General features: G+C 40.1%; 1 protein-coding gene across 1 annotated transcript in view; it reads right to left on the bottom strand.

Annotated features, from left to right (window-relative positions):
• The window catches only part of adam19a (ADAM metallopeptidase domain 19a), a 193,090-nt gene that overhangs the window by 37,008 nt on the left and 133,965 nt on the right, over window positions 1-22,117 (bottom strand). Inside the window, exons 6-12 of the mRNA XM_051428536.1 lie at window positions 18,124-18,307; window positions 13,765-13,830; window positions 13,106-13,177; window positions 12,550-12,716; window positions 7,024-7,108; window positions 1,527-1,669; window positions 905-1,082 (exon numbers count right to left, since the gene is read on the bottom strand). Of these exons, the coding sequence (XP_051284496.1) occupies window positions 905-1,082; window positions 1,527-1,669; window positions 7,024-7,108; window positions 12,550-12,716; window positions 13,106-13,177; window positions 13,765-13,830; window positions 18,124-18,307 (895 nt within the window). The remainder of the gene's footprint in view (window positions 1-904; window positions 1,083-1,526; window positions 1,670-7,023; window positions 7,109-12,549; window positions 12,717-13,105; window positions 13,178-13,764; window positions 13,831-18,123; window positions 18,308-22,117) is intronic.

Below are 22,117 nucleotides of genomic sequence, written 5' to 3'. Positions count from 1 at the left end.
TTACTATTTCTTGACAAACAACAGCTGGGCACAGTGACGGTGTGCATCTTTCTGAAGCTTTGCCAACATTCTCAGAAAAAAAACGTAATTAAAATGATGAACTATTCCAACAATAAAAATAAAGGGATCTTTTTTTTCTAAGCAAAATCTAATACGCGAAGTACCTAGAAACTACTAATTAAAAGCAGGGCTGTAACAATTACGTTATCGATATATATATGATATGTAATTATCGCTTGTCACAATATCGGCTTATTGTTTAAGAGCATTTTAGCCAACATGATGCCAGAATAAACAGCAGGGTTTTTCCATACCATTACTTTATTGCCCGTTAAGGACTTAATTACTCTATAGCTTAGCCCTGTGCCAGATGTTGAATATTGTGAATAAAGTGCAACTTTTGTTAACAGAGCCAAGTTCACAGAAATTTGGTTGCACGGTTTTATTTATGTTTTATTTATTTAGGATATTTATTTATTTTTTCACGTTCCAATTCCAGTGTCTGAATATTCTTAAGAATTAAAAGTGAATTAGTAGACGTAGTTGTTACTGAGCTTCTCGAGTCGACTTTACACCAGAACAAGAACAAGAACTTACACATAGCTGGTGCAACCCAGTGCTGGAGTAGTAGTGTTAAAGGTCATTAAATGGACATACTATGGTAATACTAATTATCGCAGAATAATGTTAAAATCAGTTGACTAAAACCTGTGATCCCTGTCAGAGTTATGATACACTGCACAGTAATGCAGTCACAACAACTTTAAAGTCTCTGTAAGTTGATTCCATCATACCACATGGCAACAAATGGAAACCAAACACTGTTCAGAAGTATTGAAAACCACATTTGGAGATCTTAAACACCACAGTGTGGAGTAACTATCAATGAACAAAATGTGCTCACATCAGGTTCTCCACAATCGCACTCTTCTCCGTCCTCCACAAAGCCATTACCGCACTTCTTGCCCCCCACCAGGTCCTTCATGTTGGGCATGTTGTAGAGACACATGCCCCCTCCCTTCTGGAAGTAGCTGTCCAGGTCCCGTTTGCTGCAGCGACTGAAGACACGTGGGAATGGATGCCTGTACGGGGACATTTCCATTTCATATTTCAGGAGCAAAATCTTTCAAAAAATATATCACACAAAACTTTCTCGCTTTGCGAAGATGTAGCAGTAGTTCCTTGTGTTTCTGTGTAATGGGAGTGCAGGACAGTATACAAGGCTATTTAAGGCTTTCACTACAGGGAAATGTTTTCTTTCATGATGTTTTTTGGCCATAATGTTATAGCTAATGTAAAAGACAACAAAACAATATCAATGCAAACTGGCGATTAAGAATCTACTGTGATCATACTAATAGTTTGGGTTTTTATATCCGAGAGAAAATCTCAAGTGACAAGACAAGTTCTTCAGGCAGACGCATTAATATGGAATTAGTTTTTGCTTTCAGCTGATTAAAGTGTTATTCATATGCCAAAACTGTTAGCGACAACAGCTGAGTGTTGATGCAGCGCCCGAGGCTCACCCCGTGGCAGCGGCCATTACGCAGCCCCCCTGCTCGGCGGTGGCCTCCACACAGCAGCCATCATGGTCATGGCTCATGCCGAAGTTGTGGCCAATCTCGTGGGCCATGGTGGCGGCGGCGCCGATGGACAGCTCTGAGTGGTCCTGTGGGTGAGTTAGAAGGAGGTGTCATTTGTGTGACTCAGACAACATCATGTGCAGGCTAACATGCGTTAATGTAAACATCCAGTTAGGATTCAAAGCACAGCAACAGCCTGTTTTCATACCTGCCAGGAGATAGATGAGCTGCTGACCTCCCTGCTTCCTGTTGTCATCAGCAAATAGCAAATGGCAAACAGGTTGAGGTAACTTCAGCAAGCATAAATCTATTTAGGAATATTCACCATCTACCCATAATAAGTTAAATAATAAAGGCCATGAAGACGGGCCTCACGATAATATGTAATAATTCCAGTGTCACCTTATGACCCCTGTTATTTCAGTTTATATTGTGATTTAGTGGTGCATACAGTGTTGTGTAATTATGAAATTACCATAATTGCCACATAGTGAACCTGGAGCCTACAGGGACACTTTTGTGTATCTTTTTGTGTTTTCATATTGTTTTTAAATTTTCTTGACATGCATTTATTACCCTCTGGGTTTTTAACAGTCAAACCCAAACAGATACCCGACACCCATGTGGTGCAGTTAAGGGAACGCACATAAGACAAGGTGTGTTAACAGAGGCTGATTATGTATTCCACTAAGATTTACTAAGGTCACATGGTTTGTGATAGTTTGCAGGGAAGATTCTTTGTCTTTGTCTCTCTCTCTCTCTTCTCTCCCCCCCCGCCCTCTAACCGGTTGAAGAAAAACAGCCTACAGAGTGTATAAATCCTTACGCTGACTCTGTGTACGAGGTAAAACAATGATGTAAACTACCCAGAAAGGGTCCCTATACGTTAAGGAGGACTGTCTATCATCTCTAGCTTTCTCTGGGATCACTCACTGTAAACACTGATCTAGCCGATGATCCAATACAGCTGTTGTCATTAACCTGTATTTATGTTGATTTTGTCAGATGATGTAGTATTTAGGGATGTGTATTGGCAAGAATCTGACGATATAAAACATGTTATGTTAAATGGTACATGGACTGTACTCGTATTGTACTACTCAAAGCGCTTTTACACTACATTCACACACATATGGCAAAGCCCATCCAACTGAAACAAACTCATTCATTCATTCATTCATTCACAGTCACACACCGATGCGCAAGAGCAATTTGGGGTTCAGTATCTTGCTCAAGGATACTTTGACATGCGCAGGGGATAGATCCAACCACCTTCCAATTGGTGGATGACCCGCTCTATCTCTGAGGTACAGCCGCCACATAATTATGATTCAGTATATTGCGATGTATTACATATGCATAAAATCTGAGTAAGTTGGGTTCACACAAACACTATTTAAAAGATTAGAAGGTGCAGTGTAGACGTAGTCGAACTCTCACTGTTGCAGCTGTGGCTAATATCAGTACGCTAACATTTTCACAATGACAATGCTAACATGTTGATGTTCAGCAGGTATATACATAACGATCACATTTTTTGAAAGTCTAACAGGACGTTGCATATTTATTATTGCTAACTTGACTGCAGATTTGGTCATAGACCAAAGTATTGGACACATTTTTACCTGATGGCAGTAAATGAAAAGTTAATCACTAAAGTCATTAGGAATCCTCCTCTGGGAACCATAAATGTCTACAAAATTTCACAGCACACCTATTATTTGTCAAAATGTCTCTGTCTGGACCAAAGTGGTGTGATAAGATGGAGATTTGATCAGTGTAGAACCACTTGTTTAATGGTTAGTTGATATGAAGTATTCAGTGGAACACACTCCAAAAAAAGTCAGCTCCATAATCAGCAGGCTGTGAGTTGGTTAGATGATGTATAGTTGAGCAAGTAAGAAACAGCTACAATGTCCTCGTTCCAAAGGTAAAGAAGTCAAACCCACAGGACTAGAGCTGCATGAGCTCACACACCAGTGACAGTATTCAGATGAATTTAGCTTCTCTTTGATCCACTGAAAGCTGTCATTCACTCTTAGCTCTGCTTCTGAATTATGCATACTGTATAAAATAGGAATGTGTTAACTGTCTGGAAGCGCTGATGTTCTCCAGTGAAATCCTTCACATGCTATTTAGCGCTCTGGGGGCCAAACCACGGAGGGAACGCGAGTGCTGGTTCTGTGGTGGTGAGTGGTGACTCCGCAGCTCGGTCAGCCACAGGACATTTGGATTCTACAGACCACCTCGGCCCACAGGACAGCTAACAGCCTATTAGAAGCTAATCAAGCTTGGAAAAGCTATCGATCTCTTCGGCAGCGTCCATTTACTCCACTGCTGCACACATATATGAAGTCATACGGTTACACACACTGAACAATAATATACAGTGGGTATTTTAAAGCACCAGGCAAGGTTTGAATGCCAAAAGCGTCCATGAACCATGTGACTGCAGCAAGTGTCCCATCCTTGAAGTAACACTTCAATTAAAAGCAGGGTCTCAATTAGAGGCAGGTCCACTTTACTAGCCTGGTGTGGCTACACGTATTGACAAATAAAGGCAAGTCTAAATTAAAAGGCCAGGTCGTGATTTTATATCAATTTTCTGGATGTATAAAACCTCTTAAAGCCCACCCAGTTGCTAGCTTGAGCAATTTCTAAGTTGCTTAGATCGCCTACACAAAATTAAATGTTTAATATGGACATGGTACACATCGTTTGATTCTCCCCAGTTCAACTGTACAGTAACTGGTACCCTGCACTATGTTATGTTATTTTGGCAAGCTAACTGCATATTCATAAGACCTGCACAGGTATATTATGACAACAACACAAAAGGAGAAAACCAGAGAGCAACTGGCAGTAGACTGCACATAAGCAGAGAGAGTGCACAGACTCAAGCACCATGGAGACCATGTAGAGAGCCCCACTGACTCAGCTGGATACAGTATTCATGCTCTAGCTGTGGCATCAGTGGCTCAATTCAGTATGGATTGAATTTTTTCCTCCACCATTGTTTCTGCCTCTTTACAGATGCAGCACAGAGCTGCCATCTCTCCAAACAGTCTAAACTGGGCAGATAAAAAATGAAGCTGAATATTACAATAAACACTTTGAAGCATCAAATGGGACCAAATTAGACACCGTTGGGCAGTACTGCAGGGGAGGAGGAGAGTAAGTGATCCTAACTCACTATGTCAGGTGCAGTATGGCTGAACAATGCGCTGAAGTCTTATCTGAATATTAGTGAATGTATTATGCACACATACTGTATTCAGGTTAGATTAGCATGTATTTGAAATGCTAACAAAAGGTAGAGAGAGAACAGAGACGTGACACAGAGATAGAGACACAGTGAACAATCAGATCACTCCATTACATTTAAGATGTACTGTACCTGTTGCCTGATAAGACACACAATACTAAAGACCCCTGTGCTCAGTATCAGCAAGAATATATTGTGTGTCTGTTGTGTGTATATGTGCTCAAGTATTTCTTCATACTATTGAGTAGTCATGACTAAATGTTCAACAGTTAAAGTTAAAGGTGAATAAATGCACTGTAATAATATTCATTAAGAGTTTAACAGTTCACAAACATAGTAAATCAACTTTATCAGGACTGTGTGGGTGTGGTCTAATGGAATTTGATTGACAGCCCTGGCAACATAAGCAGACAAAGCCACAACTTAACTAAATACTGATTGTTGGACTGAATATGTAAAATTTTTCCAACTTAAGAACAACTAGAGCTCAGATAAAATAGCACAGGCAGAAGAAATCCCCATGAGAAATAACCAAAATAGTTAAAACTTTAAGAGTAAATAGACCTTTTTCACAGCAGCCATTTTAACATGGAATAGTAGGGTAAACACATGTACTAGCAATGACACTAATTAAGGTTCTGCTCCATTTAGTGTAGCAGAACCTTTCCAGTGAGCCAACATGCACAACAGCAGCACCCTGACTCTGTTTGACCTGAATCTGAAACTTAATAATCTCACTGGTAACACCAAATGGCTGCTGTAAAAGGTCTGGTATTTTGGCTACACAGGGATCAGTGGATCATTTGCTGATATTTGATTAACCAAACAATTCATCAAGAAAATAACTGACAGATTAATTGGTACCTATTAGTTGTAGCCCTACAACTCTGATATAATAGCATGATTGTAAAGTTTGTTTTGCTGATTAAGAAGGTTGAATTTGAATGTACATTGAATGTACACAATGTACATTCAAAAGTTTAGAATCTTCAGAAATACAAAATAAATAATTGAACCCTATTGCACAGGATTGGAGGCATAAAACTTTGAAAAATTAAATTAAAATTTGCATAAATAAAACTAAAACTATGGAAGAATACCATATATAATATAAAATAAAACTGAATAAATGAAAGTTTACAATGAGTATTAAAGAACCTTTAAAGCTGCTCCCATTGATTTTTTTGCTACATGGGGGCACCAGAAGAACCTGTAAACACATCATCTGATTTATTATCACCTTATAAAGTAGTTTTAGCTACTTTATAGTTGCACATTTATATATCCAGCAGACACAGAACAACATTAGCATTCATTTGGAGTTATGTTTGTGTCCACCTGATGAATATCTGTTTTGGTCTCCACTAACTCCCGATAAAAATATCTGGATCTTTAGTTGCTAAATGCTCCACTAATATGTGTCTGTTTACTATCTGCAGCTTGGCAGGTAATCAACACTCAACAGTGGGTTTATCAGAGCTTTTCCACTGAAAACAGCTGAAAACTATCATTGGCAAAACCCCCTCCATATCTCTCATCTCTACTCAATATCTCAAGAAGTAACCGCAGTTTACATTCTGGCAAACTCAGTATGGTCACTCTGTCCCTCTTTTGGCCATCACTCATTCCAGTTTTTCGGTCCTAGTGATGGGAATGAGTTGCAAAAGAGGCTGAAAGTACACACTCTCATTCCGTTCCCCTCCTTTAATAACTCATTACATGCAATAGCTTCTGATCACTGCTCCTGCTCTTGAATTTGCTTCTCTGGCACACAGTACATAGATCTCTCAAATATGACAAAAACTTATTTTTATGATTTTTAAGTTACCTACTGCAGCTTTAACTCTGTCTAATACTGTTTTCTTGCACTAGCTGTGTCTATGTTGTAATTGTATCAACTTGCCTCCCGTTGCTGCCTCTTGGCCAGGTGGTCACTATAAATAACAATTGGTTCTCAACTGACTTATCTGCTTCAATAAAAGTACATTTTGGACGAAGTTCTGCACACAGAAAAGCTTAAACAATCAATAGCAGATGACATCAAGCAGGGAGAAAAGACTGAAGCGAAAAGGGATTGAGTTTTCATAAGTGAAGAGAAAAGAGCACAGGGAGGGGAAAGACAGACAGAGTGGAAGGAAAGTATAAAGTGAGAAAAGAGAAGTGTATTCTACGTACCACGTTGATGCCTCCAGAGTTTTCCAGGCTACACATCCCCTCCAGCGGTGCCATCCCGATAGTTGTTCCCTTGAAAATCACACCGCTATCACAGCCACACAAACAAACAAACAAACAAACAAACACACAAATACACAAATACACACACACACATACACACACATAACGAAAAACTCAGTTAACCTTAATCTCCACCCTGCTCACTTACGGGCTCCATGGTGGATGCACATTGATTGCAGATGCAAGAGCAGTGCACACTGGCAGACATGACAAGCCTGTCAGATGTGGGAGAGGGCGTGCGAGGAGCCTCAATCCACCATGTGGTCTCCTGGCAGTTGTCACTTAGCATCCAAAAACAAAATCAAGCTCCGTTTGATGAATCAAAACAAAATAGGCCCTTTGGTATCATCGTAGCTAATTATGGAGCAAGAGGGGCCAACAATTTATTGCTTGTGTGTGTTTGTGTGTACACCGGCAGTCAAGCTGCGATGCTGTTGCTGACGGCGTGCTGAGCTGTTCAGCCCAATTACAGCCGACCAAGGCGAGATCTTTTGCTTAATAAAATCCCTGTTTAACTAATCACCTGACAATTTAAACACTAACGAAATATGAAATTATCTGACCCAAGGCTGGGGGCTGTTTCTGTCATTAGAGCCACACAGAAGCTCGACAGGGGATAGGAGGTGTATGAGGGAGGATGTGGAGTTAATCAGTTTTCTTATTAGCTGAGGTACAATGGTGATTATGAACCCGTGTATTAACATCAGGAGGGCACAGAGTCTGCAGGTTCTCACTGCAAACAAAAACTAAAGCAGCTAATTTTACTGATTAGTTCCTCCTGCGGCGAATATCAGTGGAAGAATGACAGAGAATGAGTGTTGAGGTGGGCAGGGTAGCTAGAAATTGTACTCAAATAGTAAATGAAACTACTTGAGTTAGAGTACAAAAATATTTACTGAAAAACACAACGTCAGCGGCAAGTAACTTGAAGCTCTTTTCGCCACTTCTTCTATTCGATGTGCATAGGCCTCAGTTAAGGAAGTGAATGTACACCTGTATTAAATACATCATGTTACAGTGTTCTTAAACACTGAAAATTAATTAATTAATTTAATTAACTGACGTCAAGTCAATGCTTTGATGGCTTGTAACCTGATTATGACTTGAGACCTGACTGTGGCTGCAAATTAAGCCAACACTGTTAGGCTGTTCCTCTAACAGCCACTTGAGGCTGGCTCCAGCAGTGAGTCAGTCTCGTACAAAAACTGTTTTGGTCTCTATAGATAATTTCCCCATTCATGACATATACAACTCATCTGTTTAAATTATATTAAATGGACTGAACTTATATAGTGCTTTTCTAGTCTTTGGACCACTCAATGCGCTGTACACTACACTCTCATGGTCAGCCCATTGGCACATTCACACACTGATGGCAGTGGCTGCCATGGTGCCAACTGCTCACCAGGACGGAAACTAAGCATTCACACACAGTCATACATTCAGGGTTCAGTATCTCAAGACATTTCAACACACTTCAACATGTAGTGAGACATTAGTGGACGACCCACTCTACCTCTGAGCCTCTTAGCCACAGCCGCCTACTCTGAGCCAACGTGGCTCAGACCTTAGTTATATGCTATCAGCTCCACCCACGCTCCACCTCTTTGCCCAGTTTTGGATTAGCCAGGAGCCGGCATAGTCAGGACAGCCCAGATGGCGAGGGCCACTGTGCTTCACAACAGCTCTTCACAAACTTATGGGTGGCGTAATGGAGACTATGGCCATTTTTAATCACACCTTGGACTTAAAGACTTGTGACTTGATGTTCGCTAACATTAGCTAGAAAGTTAGTCTGATAACGACTGATATCACTAATCAACCATATATCAAGGAAGTGACGTGGGCTATGGACTTGGACCATATGACTTGAGTCACATGCCTGCATTAGTATTAAGCTTATTTGCATTAACAACACATAACTGTTTATAACTGGAGCTCTTGTGTTGTGGTCTGTTACCATTAGCTGCTAGCTGCTGTTTGAAAGTCATCCAACAGTGGAAAAAAGAAAAACACTGAAGGATGTTTTGTCTCCAGTGAATCTCCATTAATCTACTATGAACTAAGTTATTGGGGGAAGTTGCTGTGATAGGATAACGGACCTGGGATCAGCAGACCACGATTTTTCTCTAAAAACCTACTCCAGTAAAAAGTATGCTGCATGAAAACTACTCCAACAGTTACAATCTACTCAAAAAAAGTGACTTAAGTACATGTACCAGAGTAAATGTAACTTTTTACTACCCACCTCTGGTATTAGTAGAGAATGTTGTTCCCAATCTTGTCAGGAAAGTGAGAACAGACACCTTTACAGTTTCAGATGGACGCTGTGCTTAATGTCGCATGATCAATTAAGGCACACAGATGTTCATTTTCCCAGGTGACTGTATCATCTGTGTTCTGTGGACTGCTGTGCTGTTTGAACTGTTTTTGTTACTTCTGCTACTTCTTTGATATCCTGAAGTATATCATACTTCAAATCTTCCTAGAAGTCCAGACTTTAAGCCCAGTCTTTTTTTAAATCATTTGCATGTAAGACAGGATTGATTGAGAGCTGCTGCTGACTTCTATACCAGCCACTCCTTCCTCGATAGAAAAACAGCAGAATAGGTTGATTGTTCAAGCAGCTTATTTCAACCCATATACACGTTTATTGTTAGACGGTAACCTCTAGTGTCCTTAGTAACTATGACTGGAGCGCTATAAAAACCTTAGAATTACCCTTTTATATCTACAGCTGTCGTGGGTCACCTTCCATGTTAAACCGCCATGTTTCTACAGTAGCCTAGGAGGGGACAAACCAACACTGGTTTTAGCTAGGGGCATTCTCATTTTTCGTGCATTTCGCAGCCACAGTAGTTTTTTCTACGCACTTGGAAGGGGAGGGTGAAACGAGTGAATTTCAATCTGCAACAACACTGCTAAATGCTACTAAATCCTACAAACTGTATCTTTGAGTTACTTTATTTATGTTTCATATGTATACGAGTACATTTGTGTGTACTAACATGCTTATTTTAACCCAAACCTGATCTTTTCCAAAAACTAACCATGTACCTTTGTTGCCTAAACCTAACCAAACTGTGGCAGTTTCACAACTTTCCTTAAGTTCCGGTACATCCGTCACTGGCACTCTCTACGGGTCCTTTTAGTCGTTTTGGGAGTTCTTGGCAATTGACCTATTCTGTTACACCATCCATTATTTGCAAATGGTAATAGAGGGCCCAAGGGCGGCTGTGGCTCAGAGGCAGAGCAGGTTGTCTCCTAATCAGAAGGTTGTTGGTTCGATCCCCGGCTCCTCCCGCCATGTGTCGAAGCATCCTTGAGTAAGATACTGAACCCCAAATTGTTCCTGATGCTGTGCATCAGTGAGTGAATGTGTGTGAAAGGGTGAATGTGGCACGTAGTGTAAAAGCGCTTTGAGTGGTCGGAAGACTAGAAAGACGCTATACAAGTACAGGTCCATTTACCATTTACCAATTCTTCTGCAGGGGCAGGGTTTATGTTTCTGATCACCTTGTCTACACAGGTCACATAGTTAGGTTAAATCATGAATAAATAAACATTGAAGTGTGATTTACAGCCACAGATAAACATGTGAAGCATGAGCAGTTAAGCGGGTGGGGTAGCCAGCTGTAGTAACAGCTGCAGCCCCCCCATCAGTGTCAACACTGGATCTGTTCAGCCCCAGCGCTGTACACTCAGATTGTATTGCATTGCATTTTAAGGAGCTATATAGCGAATTTCTCTGTGAAATCTGAAAACAAAAAATATGATATATGTTTTATAAGCCATAATGGCAGAAAAAGTTGCTCAGAGCTCTGAGTTGCATCAGATGACATCACTCAAGGTGGTGGTATCCCTGCAGCACACTTTGCAGTAGCAGGTGGTAGTCAGCCTGGGCAGCTGTCATATACTTGTCCTGACATCTTTTTTTTTTTTTTTTTTTTGCTAGTTCTAGTTTAAGTTTCACAGTTTTTTCCCCCACATTTTCCAATGAATTCTGTTTATGCAGGCTGCAAAAAGTTCGGGCCTGTCAGGACCTTGAGTCCACTGTTCTCCTAAAAGAAAAGGAACGTTGCTGGCTGTCGTGGTGAGGTGTGTTTTGTGCAGCTGAAAAGAAACTCTCCTCATCTCCCATTTCTCGGTTTCTGTCTCTTAGTTGATCTCTTATTCTGCCTCTCTCCTCGCTGTAGTAGAACACTGTAAACAAAACCTGGTAAGCTGATCCTTGCACATCCTTAGTTTTTGTTGTAAGTATCAGTGTTTTTGTCAATATTAGATGATCACTCCTAGTTTTGGTCCTGCCTAACTTTACAACAAAGTAAAGTGAAATGACACAGTATTGATTGCTGTTATTTCTCCGAACCCCACCTAAAAAGCTCAGACTTATAAAACTGGATGCAGCACCCCCTAAAAATGATAAAAGTATAATGACTTTCTCCTTTATTAGTTGGATTTACACATGGAATACACTGGTATTTGTGGCAGGAAAGAGGTTTTACCTTGTTTTCAGTCCAGCCTGCTACAGTTAAGGAATTACTGCTGTACAGTGAGACCTACAGACCATTTGTACAATGGATGTGTGATTTGGTTATAGCTCTTGATTCTAAAATACATCTGGTAACTAGAAGGTGCTCTATCTCTAGGTTTGGCAGAGAACTCTGCCACAGACACTCCCCTCTCTACATTGTCCTCCTCCCTGGACTCCCTTGGTCCTCTAACCTCTCAGCAGGCTCATTCGAGCTCTCCAGCTCCGTGGTTGTCTGACTCTTCTTTCTCTGCCTCCTTATCCAATCATAGATGGATGTCATCTTCCTCAGTTTGAGGAAGATGACATCCATCCATGATTGCCGACAGTCGATCAGACACGATCATCGTCAGTCCACAATCCCTCACCAAAAACACATAATAAAAGCTGGATAAAAGCGGAAATGTAATGTGATAAATATGATCTACTTTGTCAAATGTGCATGTGACATGGATGACAAAAGATATGGCTGAAACATCATCTGATGGGACAGATACAATAACTTTTTATGAACAACGCTGTCAGCCTAATGGATTATGTTTTACAGTACCCATGAAAATCGGCTCATTGTGTTTTGGGGATCTTTCATGCCTAACTTGGTACAAACTCTGATGCATTTGCCTGGGTCCATACAGACTGCTGTGAACACTGTGACTTGAACTCTGGTGTAGACTAACTAACCAGAAGATGACTATCTGAAAAGGTGTGACCTGAAGTAATAAGCAACAATTACTATTTTTTTCCAACTTACAGTATATATGTGTACATTCATTGTGTTTTGGTCTGTGAGTGCTGCAAAAATGCTTCTGAGTACACAGCCGATAGAGTGTACACACTGACAGAAGACTCATGAGCTTTGCTAAATATTCAGTCCCTAGGTTTAAGAGTGTGTGTGTGTGTGTGTGTGTGTGTGTGTGCGCGCGTCCAATACTCACGTCAACAGCTGGGCGTTGTCATGTTTCTTCCGGGATTTCAGCTTCTGCCTCCACTGGAGGAAGGACCAGAGGGTGGCGTTTGGCTCCTCGGTGACAATACACTGATCCCTGTCAGTCCAAACCTCCAGGCCAATCAAAGGCACACGGATGTTTAGGGCCCTATAGAACTGAACACAGAGAGAAACAACAACACATATGTACCTGTACACACACACACACACACACAAACAGAGGTTTGTCCACAATCTTGTCATAAGCTCCTATAACACAGTCTGGTCACACAAGGCAATTCCTCCCCAATCTCCCCTTAAGGGTTGTTGAAGGACACTATTGATTAAATCCTGATGAGGTTTTATACGACAGCAAATATTTGTGTACACTTTTCAATCACTCATTATTTATTTGGAACCTCAAAAACAACAAACTTCAAAGTAGAGTAGTAAAAGATGGCAATGAGATATGCAATGAGTGTTTGACAATATCTATTAGTTGCTGAATGGAGTTGTTTGTGTTCTGGAGAACTGCAGTCCGCAGCAGGAGAACCCATCAGCCTTACCTTATCCACGTAATTGGCAATTTCCATTATCCTCGTCTTGGTCTTTTCATAGTCCTTATTCTGCCTTCTGAACTGCAGAAAAGAGAAGATGGCGGAGTATTAGCAACATGAATGAGGTCAGCGGTCAGCGAAATAAATCAAATGTTAGAGACAATCCATTTTAAAGTCTCTACAGAGACTAATGACCCATGAAAACAACACTATAACCCAACCAGTGCTGCTTTACCACTTCCACCCCGGTCCATCATCATCATAATTATACCAATTACAGAGGGAGAGGACCACACTCTTATTGGTCACCATGTGCTGTTACCATGGCATTAATGCAGTAGGCAGAAGCCTAAACGGACTTTTATGAAGATCTAGCGTCTCATCACTGCAGCTTAGTGTCCATCTGAATGTCCTTCCACCTTTAGATTTCACCTAAATATACTCCCTCATTAAGCAGACAATTCCTTCCACCTCGTCTCCACATGCTTTTTCCCATGTCTGATCCGTGCTCTCAGTCTGAAAGACCTCCATTAGCTGCTATGAGATAATTGTTTAAGATGTGGACCCTGTTTCCGTCCTCGTGTGTCACTGATGTTTTTTTTTGACGTCAGTGGACAAATGTGGCATTCACACTGATACAGGAATAGAGAGATTTACTGTTAGCTTACCAGTGTGTTATCAGCCACTATGTACAGCTCCATGTACTTGGTGGTACCCCAGGCGTTCCTTTTAACCTGACCGTGATGACAAAAACAGATGGGAACAGGATTATTCACAGGTCTAATTGGTTTGCTTGTACTATAATATACAATACTGTTCTATACTATACTGTACTATAATGTACAATACTATTCTATACTATACTGTACTATAATATACAATACTATTCTATACTATACTGTACTATAATATACAATACTATTCTATACTATACTGTACTATAATATACAATACTATTCTATACTATACTGTACTATAATATACAATACTATTCTATACTATAATATACAATACTATTCTATACTATAATATACAATACTATTCTATACAATACTACATTATACTATACTGTACTGTATTATACTATTTCTTCTACTTTATTTTTAGTTAATAAACTTTGATTCTAGTATATTTTTAAATTGAATAAATTTAAATTGTATTGACGCTGCCAGGTTTTCTGACTGTAACAGATCAATTAATCAATTTAAATTCATTTAAGAGTGCAATTCATTTATGAAACCTTTTAGGCGTGTATCCAAGTGAAGATGTCATTTTTCACATTAATAAGTACTAACAAAGATACAGCAGTTTATCTTACTGTAAAACAAACATTCAAGAATGTATGAAGTATGAAGATTTCCCTTTTTGATGTTTGTAGACTATTGAATATTGTATACAGTAATCAGAACGAGTCGAAACTTGCAGTCCTTGCACTTGATATAGAGAGGCTCTATGCCTATCCAACTGCATCAGTCCATACCAGCTCAGAGATTTTCCCTTTGTAGCCTACACCGTGGTTTTCAGCAAGGCTGCCCACTGAGCCCCCTGCTGTTTGCCACATGCATAGAACCCCTGGCTATCAACATCAGAAATAACCCTAAAATAATAATTGCACAACTCTGTATGCTGATGACATAATTGTGTTTCACCTACATTCTGAGGAACCTGATTAACCACAACTGGACCTTACAAAAAAGTTAGAATATACCATATCCAGATCCTGAGTTTCTCAGTAATCTTCCAGTTAAAGTTACTTAGCACATTAAGTACATGGGAGCCACTGTTCCCAAACAATCAGACTTGCTTTATAAACTGAACTATAGAGTTATGATTGAGAAACTTAGGAGTGATATATAATATGAAAGATGATGGTGGCTGGCTGCTGGTGAAGACTTTAAAAATGAGGATGCACCATCTTGTTTAAAGAACATAAAAGAATATATATTTTGTAGATTTTTGTCTAAAAAATAAATTTTAGAATGGAATTTTTTTCAGTCATAATTTCTCTTCTATCTCTGTTTTCTTTAAATCATGACAAAATCATATTGTGAACCCAGTATTATGAATTGTAGCAAAACATGAAAAAAAAATTATGCAGGTCAATAGGTACTGGTGTCAGTATAGGACTAGAACAAGAAACCAGACCTGATTATTCAACCTTATAAAACTGGTTAAAATCTTGCAGTTACACAGTCTGAAAGTGGTGCATAAAGAGGTGAAAAACCTAATATGTATGAGTAGCCTCCTAGCCATGCATGCTGTTGTGTTTACAAAGCTTTACGACTCCTTACATCCATCCATCATTAAGTTTCCACTCCCCTAATTCTTGATTACAGCCATTAGGGAAGGGCTCCGCTGTAATTAAAACTCATTGATTTACGTGCGGGGAGACTGCTGCCTCGGCTTGGTCTGGACTTAGCACCAATATTGCGGATTGGTGGGGAATCTGTGGTGCTGTGATGGCAGCCTGTGGAGCTCAGACACACACACACACGCGCACATACATATATCCACACTAACGCATTAACACATTGCATTGTTTATTTGAGAGGCAAATAGTGGCAAAAGCCTTGGGACTGGAGCCTGGAGTCTGCTGTGGCTGGCATTTCTGCATAACAACCCAGGATTAATGGGTGGCAGTGGAGGGAATTGGGAGAGCCAAGGGGTATGGTGCAGGAGGGAGGAAGATAAAGAAATAGGGGGAAAGGATAAGGCCCTGGTGGAGAGCTAAGAGGGCTTTAGCACATGAGGAGTGGAGGAAGATGAGAACAGTTTAAAGTGATTGAGAACGTAAATGGGAAAATGATAAATATGGGAAGAAATATGAAAACCAAAGAATGACTGTTTGTCCCAGCAGTGGAGACAGATGAAGGCAAAATGGCCCACTGAGGAGCCTTTTTATCATTTATAACTGCGGATGAGCAAACTAGGCTTGTGTTTAGTTCTCTTTCTTTATAAAGGCTCAGGAAATTGACTGGAAGCCATGGCCTTAACAGACCTGAAGAGCTGAGTCAAAGCCATAATTCCCTCCATTTCCAGGTGGTGCGAGAGCAATACTGGGCCCTAAAATGGCATCGAGACCTATTCAATATTGTGTTTCCATATGACAAAGTGTCCCCATGTGGATGGTGATTTCAGTTCACTACGTAATAAACCAAACCAAAAGAAAATTATGACTAGATCCATCACATAAGAGGTGGTAAATGAATCACAAATACTTTTGTGTCCTTTTCAATGTACCCACTGTGAAATTCAGCTTCAAACAAACAAAACAATGCTTGAATGGTCCTGCTGAAAGGTTGGGATGACTTGTGAAGATTCCAGAGATACTGAGCACTAGGCTGTTGGGTACTGTTTAACTGTATGTGCTGCATCATGGCTGGATGATATAGCTGATGAGGAGGGAAAATTTGTGTCTAACCATAGCATAGAGCTCATTTCAGTCATCCAACTCAAATGGCACAGTGTTATTGATGTGCGAATTCATCACTCCCTACTAAGAGCTCCTTTAAAAGGACGTTGACTAACCTGTACCTCCACTTCACAGGAAAATGCAATTAGAGCCTACAGGTGGATGCTGACGTGGAGGCCTATTGCATACACCAATCCGCCATGGGCAGCGTAAGGATTTGAGCGATTTTGACAAGGGCCACATTGTGATGGCTAGACGACTGGGTCAGAGCATCTCCAAAACTGCAGCTCTTGTGGGGTGTTTCCGGTCTGCAGTGGTCAATACCTATCAGAAGTTGTCCAAGGAAGGAAAAGAACCTGAGACAGGGTCATGGCTCAATGATGCACGTGGGGAGCGAAGGCTGGCCCGTGTGGTCCGATCCAACAGACGAGCTACTGTAGCTCAAACTGCTGAAACAGTTAATGCTGGTTCTGATAGAAAGGTGTCAGAACACACAGAGCATCACAGTTTGTTGGTATGGAGCTGCAGAACATTGTGACCACCAGGGTGCCCAGGTGGTCACAATGTTATGGCTGATCGGTGTACATCTTTCCGGCAGAAGATGCCATGTGAATGTAGCACTGACTTGAGCTGTCTGCATGAATTGGCTTACAGATTTCCCTCAATTTTGTTTCAAACTTTTGTTGTTTTGTATGGGGACAGCAAGGAATTTCAAGTGTTCGAGTAAAGTTATGAAGTTGTCTTATATGGTTGGTTTGACTGTGTAACTACCATCTTCCTCTTACAAATTAAAAGTTCAATGCATTGCAGAAATTCAGACGGAGGGCAGGAACTGAAAAAAGAATCAGGTGGAGGAAAGTCTGTATTGTGCAAATTTAGATGTTTTTATGAGAGAAAGGTATAAACAGAACATCACAACTATGTTGGAAGTGATCCTTATGTTATGAAGAAGAGCAATTTTTTTCAACTGATTTGAACGACTGCAAATGAGGCAGAAGATATAAGCAACAACCTTGTCCTTCAGAAATCCTTTTACTCAAGAAAACGGATGAAAGCAAACAAAAGTATGGAGGCCTTTTTTGTCAACAGTTGGATCCACGACCTCAGTACCAAGGTGCTCCACATGACTGTCATTTGGTCTGAGCCAGGGTGAGCAGCTTTTTCCTGCTGCATTAACACAACTCAACTTTATGCTAATTAAGCCTATCCAGTGTAATGCAGCAGGCTCACAAAACTCAAATCAAACTGTATTACAAGGCAATTGTGATCAAACATGAATCCTTGAGCAAAACTTGTTACAAGGCTACTTTTGATTTCTGCTGGGGTTTTGCCATAGTAATAATTTTTCAGAGGTTTCTGGGACAGACCGATATTTTGGGGAATTCACTTGTTTATCTTTGGACGCACAGAGATGAAATTGTTATTGATCTTCTTGTCTGTGTTGGTGCAAGACAGCAAACAAGTGTATTTTCCAAAATAGATGATTATTTCTCTAAAGTTAGTGTTGAAGACAAAATTCTAGTATTGTCACACTACTTATGTTCATATCAGGAAAACAAACTAATATTGTCAAAACCACAACTTGTAGCAAATGAACGGTGTATGGGAGACTCACCCTAGAATGAAATGAACTGAGCAGGTTGGAGATGTGGTTGGACTGTGTGGTGTGATGGCCATGGCCGCAGTTTCCACCTTTAACTGGCAGTTCCTCTGCACTCAACAGTGAATGGTGGAGAGGATCCACCCCGCTGATTGGCTCCAGGTAGTAGGTGTCAGTAGAATTCATGGATATCAGGCCCCTGTGTGAAGACAGAAAGAAGAGAACTAATGCTGGTGAGCTTGTTGAAGACACCAAAATGGGATCATGACCTTCAGAAGGTCGGAAACACTGAACAATGCTGTCTGTTATTTGTTGCTGTATTTGCTGTTGGAGAACGCAGAACCTTAAACATGCATTCTTTAACCATGATGTGACCTCTGAATGAAGGCCAAATTAAAAGTGTACAGTTAATTCCGTCCCGCCCCCTATGACACATTTTGCACCACCTTAGAATGTGGTCTGACCACATTGAAGGCCAAAAGTATTTATACCTCTTCGAACTTTGTACAAACTAGTTTGACTCAAACATATACAGGCATTTAACCTTGTTCGCGAGACTACTAAAAAGTTGACCCTTGCTTTAACAGTCCCCTGTGTGTAATCTGACTACTTCTCTTAACACTATATTTGTTGACAAGTCTGCCAGCTACTCAAATTCCATACTGAAATCAAATCACACTGTGGGCAGAATCAAGACAGACACAGAACTTTAACATGGGGTAAACATCTCTATATGAATGGATAGACAAGAGGGTCATTCTGAGCCTTAGCAAGGTCAAAACAATATCAACAGCGCAACAAGAAAAAAGTTCATATTCATGTTTTGTTTTTAACTCCAATTGTCTTTCTTGCCATGGGCTACTTGCCTGTAGTTGTTTACATTTTGGCCAATTGGCACCATTAAAAGTATGCTGAATTATCTATTAGCAGTTCCTGTTTGCCTTATATTCATGGATGTACAGACAAGTGTACTGGATTACTTTGATACTGTAGTATAAAACACTATAATGAGTTCTAAGGAGTAGGATTGTATATCTTTTAGTACCACACGATTCTGTTTTGAGTCTTGGGGTCAGATTTCAATTCAAAAATATTCCTGATTCAAATTAGATTCTCCATTCTGTACATTTGTACAATTTAAGGATTAAATCCAGTGCGCTAAGAAAGCCTTGCATATTGAATGATTGCAACAGGAGCTAATGTTAGCAGCGGCTGACTGGCTGGTAGCCATACTCCCTACTGCATCTGTGTTTTATGTAAGCCAGAAAAGGCACACGGGAAGTCAACATTGTCTTCAGCAGCAAGGAGAAATTTAAAAATGGAAATTGCAAATCGATTAAATTCTTATGTGAATCAATGTTTACTATTAAGGAGTGTCTTATTTCTATGATTTCTAAACAGAAGTTTAAAGATCCTCAGAAAGTGCAAGTCACATTTAAACTATGTATATATGTGCTTCACGTCGGTGTGTTCAGATGTGATTGAGGTATAACTCTGAGAAGAAGTATTATGTTTGTAAGTTAGACGTAACTGGGAATCCACAGACTCTCCGACACATACTTGTACTTCTGTTCTTTTGAAGATTTTCTACTGACCCAATTCCTCTCTGAACCCTCATCCAATTGGACTGCCTCAGTCCCAGAGGATGGCATCTGAACTCTGAAAGGTGACTCCACACCTTTGACCCATAACCCTAACTCTCTATCAGACTCCTGAAGAAAAAGAACTACTAACTGAAGATAACTATCCTGACATCTAAACTCCCCTGACCACTTAAGTGAGGGAGGATATTATAGGAGGATATATATATATTTAGTATGACCCGTGTCCATCCATCTCTCATTTCCTTTTAGGGCTTTTAAGAGACTGTTTTCACCAGCCAAAATCAAATTTTAATTTAATTATAAAACCAAGTTAGACCCAAAATCACAGTCCCACCCAAAATCTGTCTTTTTACTATCATGCAAACTCTGTGGACCTGAAAAGTGGCTGTAGAAAGTAACAAAATATTAAAGATCTCCATCAAAAATAAGTTCATATGTTTTCATGTTAAAGAATAAAGAGCGTTTTAAAAAGGTATGTAAATATCGTATTATTTTGATTTATTAATCACTTTTCATTGCCAGGTTGTAACTCAAAACCCTGACTTTCTCAGTTGCCAATAACTGCCTTTGGACTGATTTCTATGCAAGGTTTTGGCACTGATTTTCTGGAAAAATACAAAGGATGTGACATTTATCCACACTCCCGAGTGACTTCTCTCTCCGCTTCCTTACAGTGTGCAATGCTAACTAGCTTACGATGGCTTATAAATTGACCGTCAACCACCACAACACAGAGTCCAACTTGAACAGCTCTCTAGTCTTACGATCACTCTAAGCTTTTACACTACATGCCACATTCACCCATTCACACACTTTCATACAGTGATTGATGACCTATCATCAATCACACATCACACATTCATCCACAGCATCAATTTGGGGTTCAGTATCTTGCTCAAGGTCAACACTGCTCAACACTTCGACATGCAGCAGGAGGAGCCGGGGATCAAACCGCCAACCTTCTGATTAGTAGACAACCCGCTCTGCCTCCTGAGCCATAGCTGCTCATATTACTAACAATATATCATAGACTCATATATTCATATCAGTCTAATACAAACAGTATAGATATTTTATACTTGGTTAATCATACATTTATTAAAAACTTTAAATCCATATAAGGACATTAAAAACTATTAAACTAGAGAAGACATTTGTATCCGTATCACTTGGTAAATGCTTTTGAAACTTCAAAATGATAGAAAATGTAGAAAACTAAAGATTCTTTTTATTTAGATAATAAAGTGCTGCTGTGGAACCAAACAGATTCTAAGTAATACCTAAGAGCATATGCCTTTCGTGAATATCCATCTCTGTCCTGATTGACGTTGAGAAGTAATGATTAATGCAGGCTTTGCTCGCAGTGGTTTAATATGCATTTGAAGTTTGTATAAAAACTATTTCACCTTGTCTGTGAACATTTTGTCAGAGTTACTATTTATTTCACAGCAGACAAAATAGGCACGAAGGGAATCAAATTGTTTTTTGTGAAAGCAGTTGTACCGGCTATTGTGTTCATCAACTCTGCTGACCATATGGGCATGGCTGAACTCGGAGCCACGCTTTTTGAGAAAATACAGTGGGTTTTCTTCTTTTTTTCTTAAGTAATTATGTGTCCAGTGCTGTTTAACAATTTCTCTTAAAACCATGTAATTCATCCTGAGTCAATACAAAGCACTTTGTTATGGCATGAAAGTTGCTGGCAGGGAAAATGAGCAGAGAACTGTGGGGCAGGAGTGAAAATGAAAACACAGAACTGCTGGAGGACTGCAGATAAGAACAGAGAAGGTCAATGCTGAAACCTGAACAAAAGTTCTGATCAGAAAAACTTTGTTATACTGGCAGCGGGGGCCTCTGGTAACTGGCAATTTTTTTGCAATCATGAGACTTTTCTTTTGCATAATCATCAGTTCCCTGCGAGTACTGCGGGGTCATGCAGTTTGGCCATTCCAAAGAAAAGCCTCAAATCCACAGAGAAAATGACGAGGGTATTTCATAAAGCGCTGCAGCTGGAGCACAATAAATTGTCTCATCAAGGTACTTTTTAAAACTCTTTTATCCTTATGAACACATCCTACGCATATATCAGGAATTAAATCAGAAAACATTGTCATCCTCACAACTCCTTGTTAAAATCCAGGGCATTGTTTGTGCTGTAATCATGATCTCGTAATGAGAGCAATAGGGACGGACACTGGAGTCACACTGTTATTTTGTGAAAGATGTTGTTGATTCATAGCTTATGATAGCACTGTTGCCTAGCAGAGGAAATGTTCAAAGATGTCAGAGCATAAAAGGTGACCCTTGACAGAACGCTTTCATTATGGCTTCTGGAAGAACACATCGCCCTTTTCCCCACTGAATCACACCAAACCTCCTTCATCTTTCTGCTGATTTTATTTGTT

Source organism: Dicentrarchus labrax, unplaced genomic scaffold (assembly GCF_905237075.1).
Source record: "Dicentrarchus labrax unplaced genomic scaffold, dlabrax2021, whole genome shotgun sequence".
Taxonomy (NCBI): Eukaryota; Metazoa; Chordata; class Actinopteri; family Moronidae; genus Dicentrarchus; species Dicentrarchus labrax.
The sequence above is the reverse complement of the archived record's forward strand: the minus strand, read 5'-3'. Positions and strand labels throughout refer to the sequence as shown.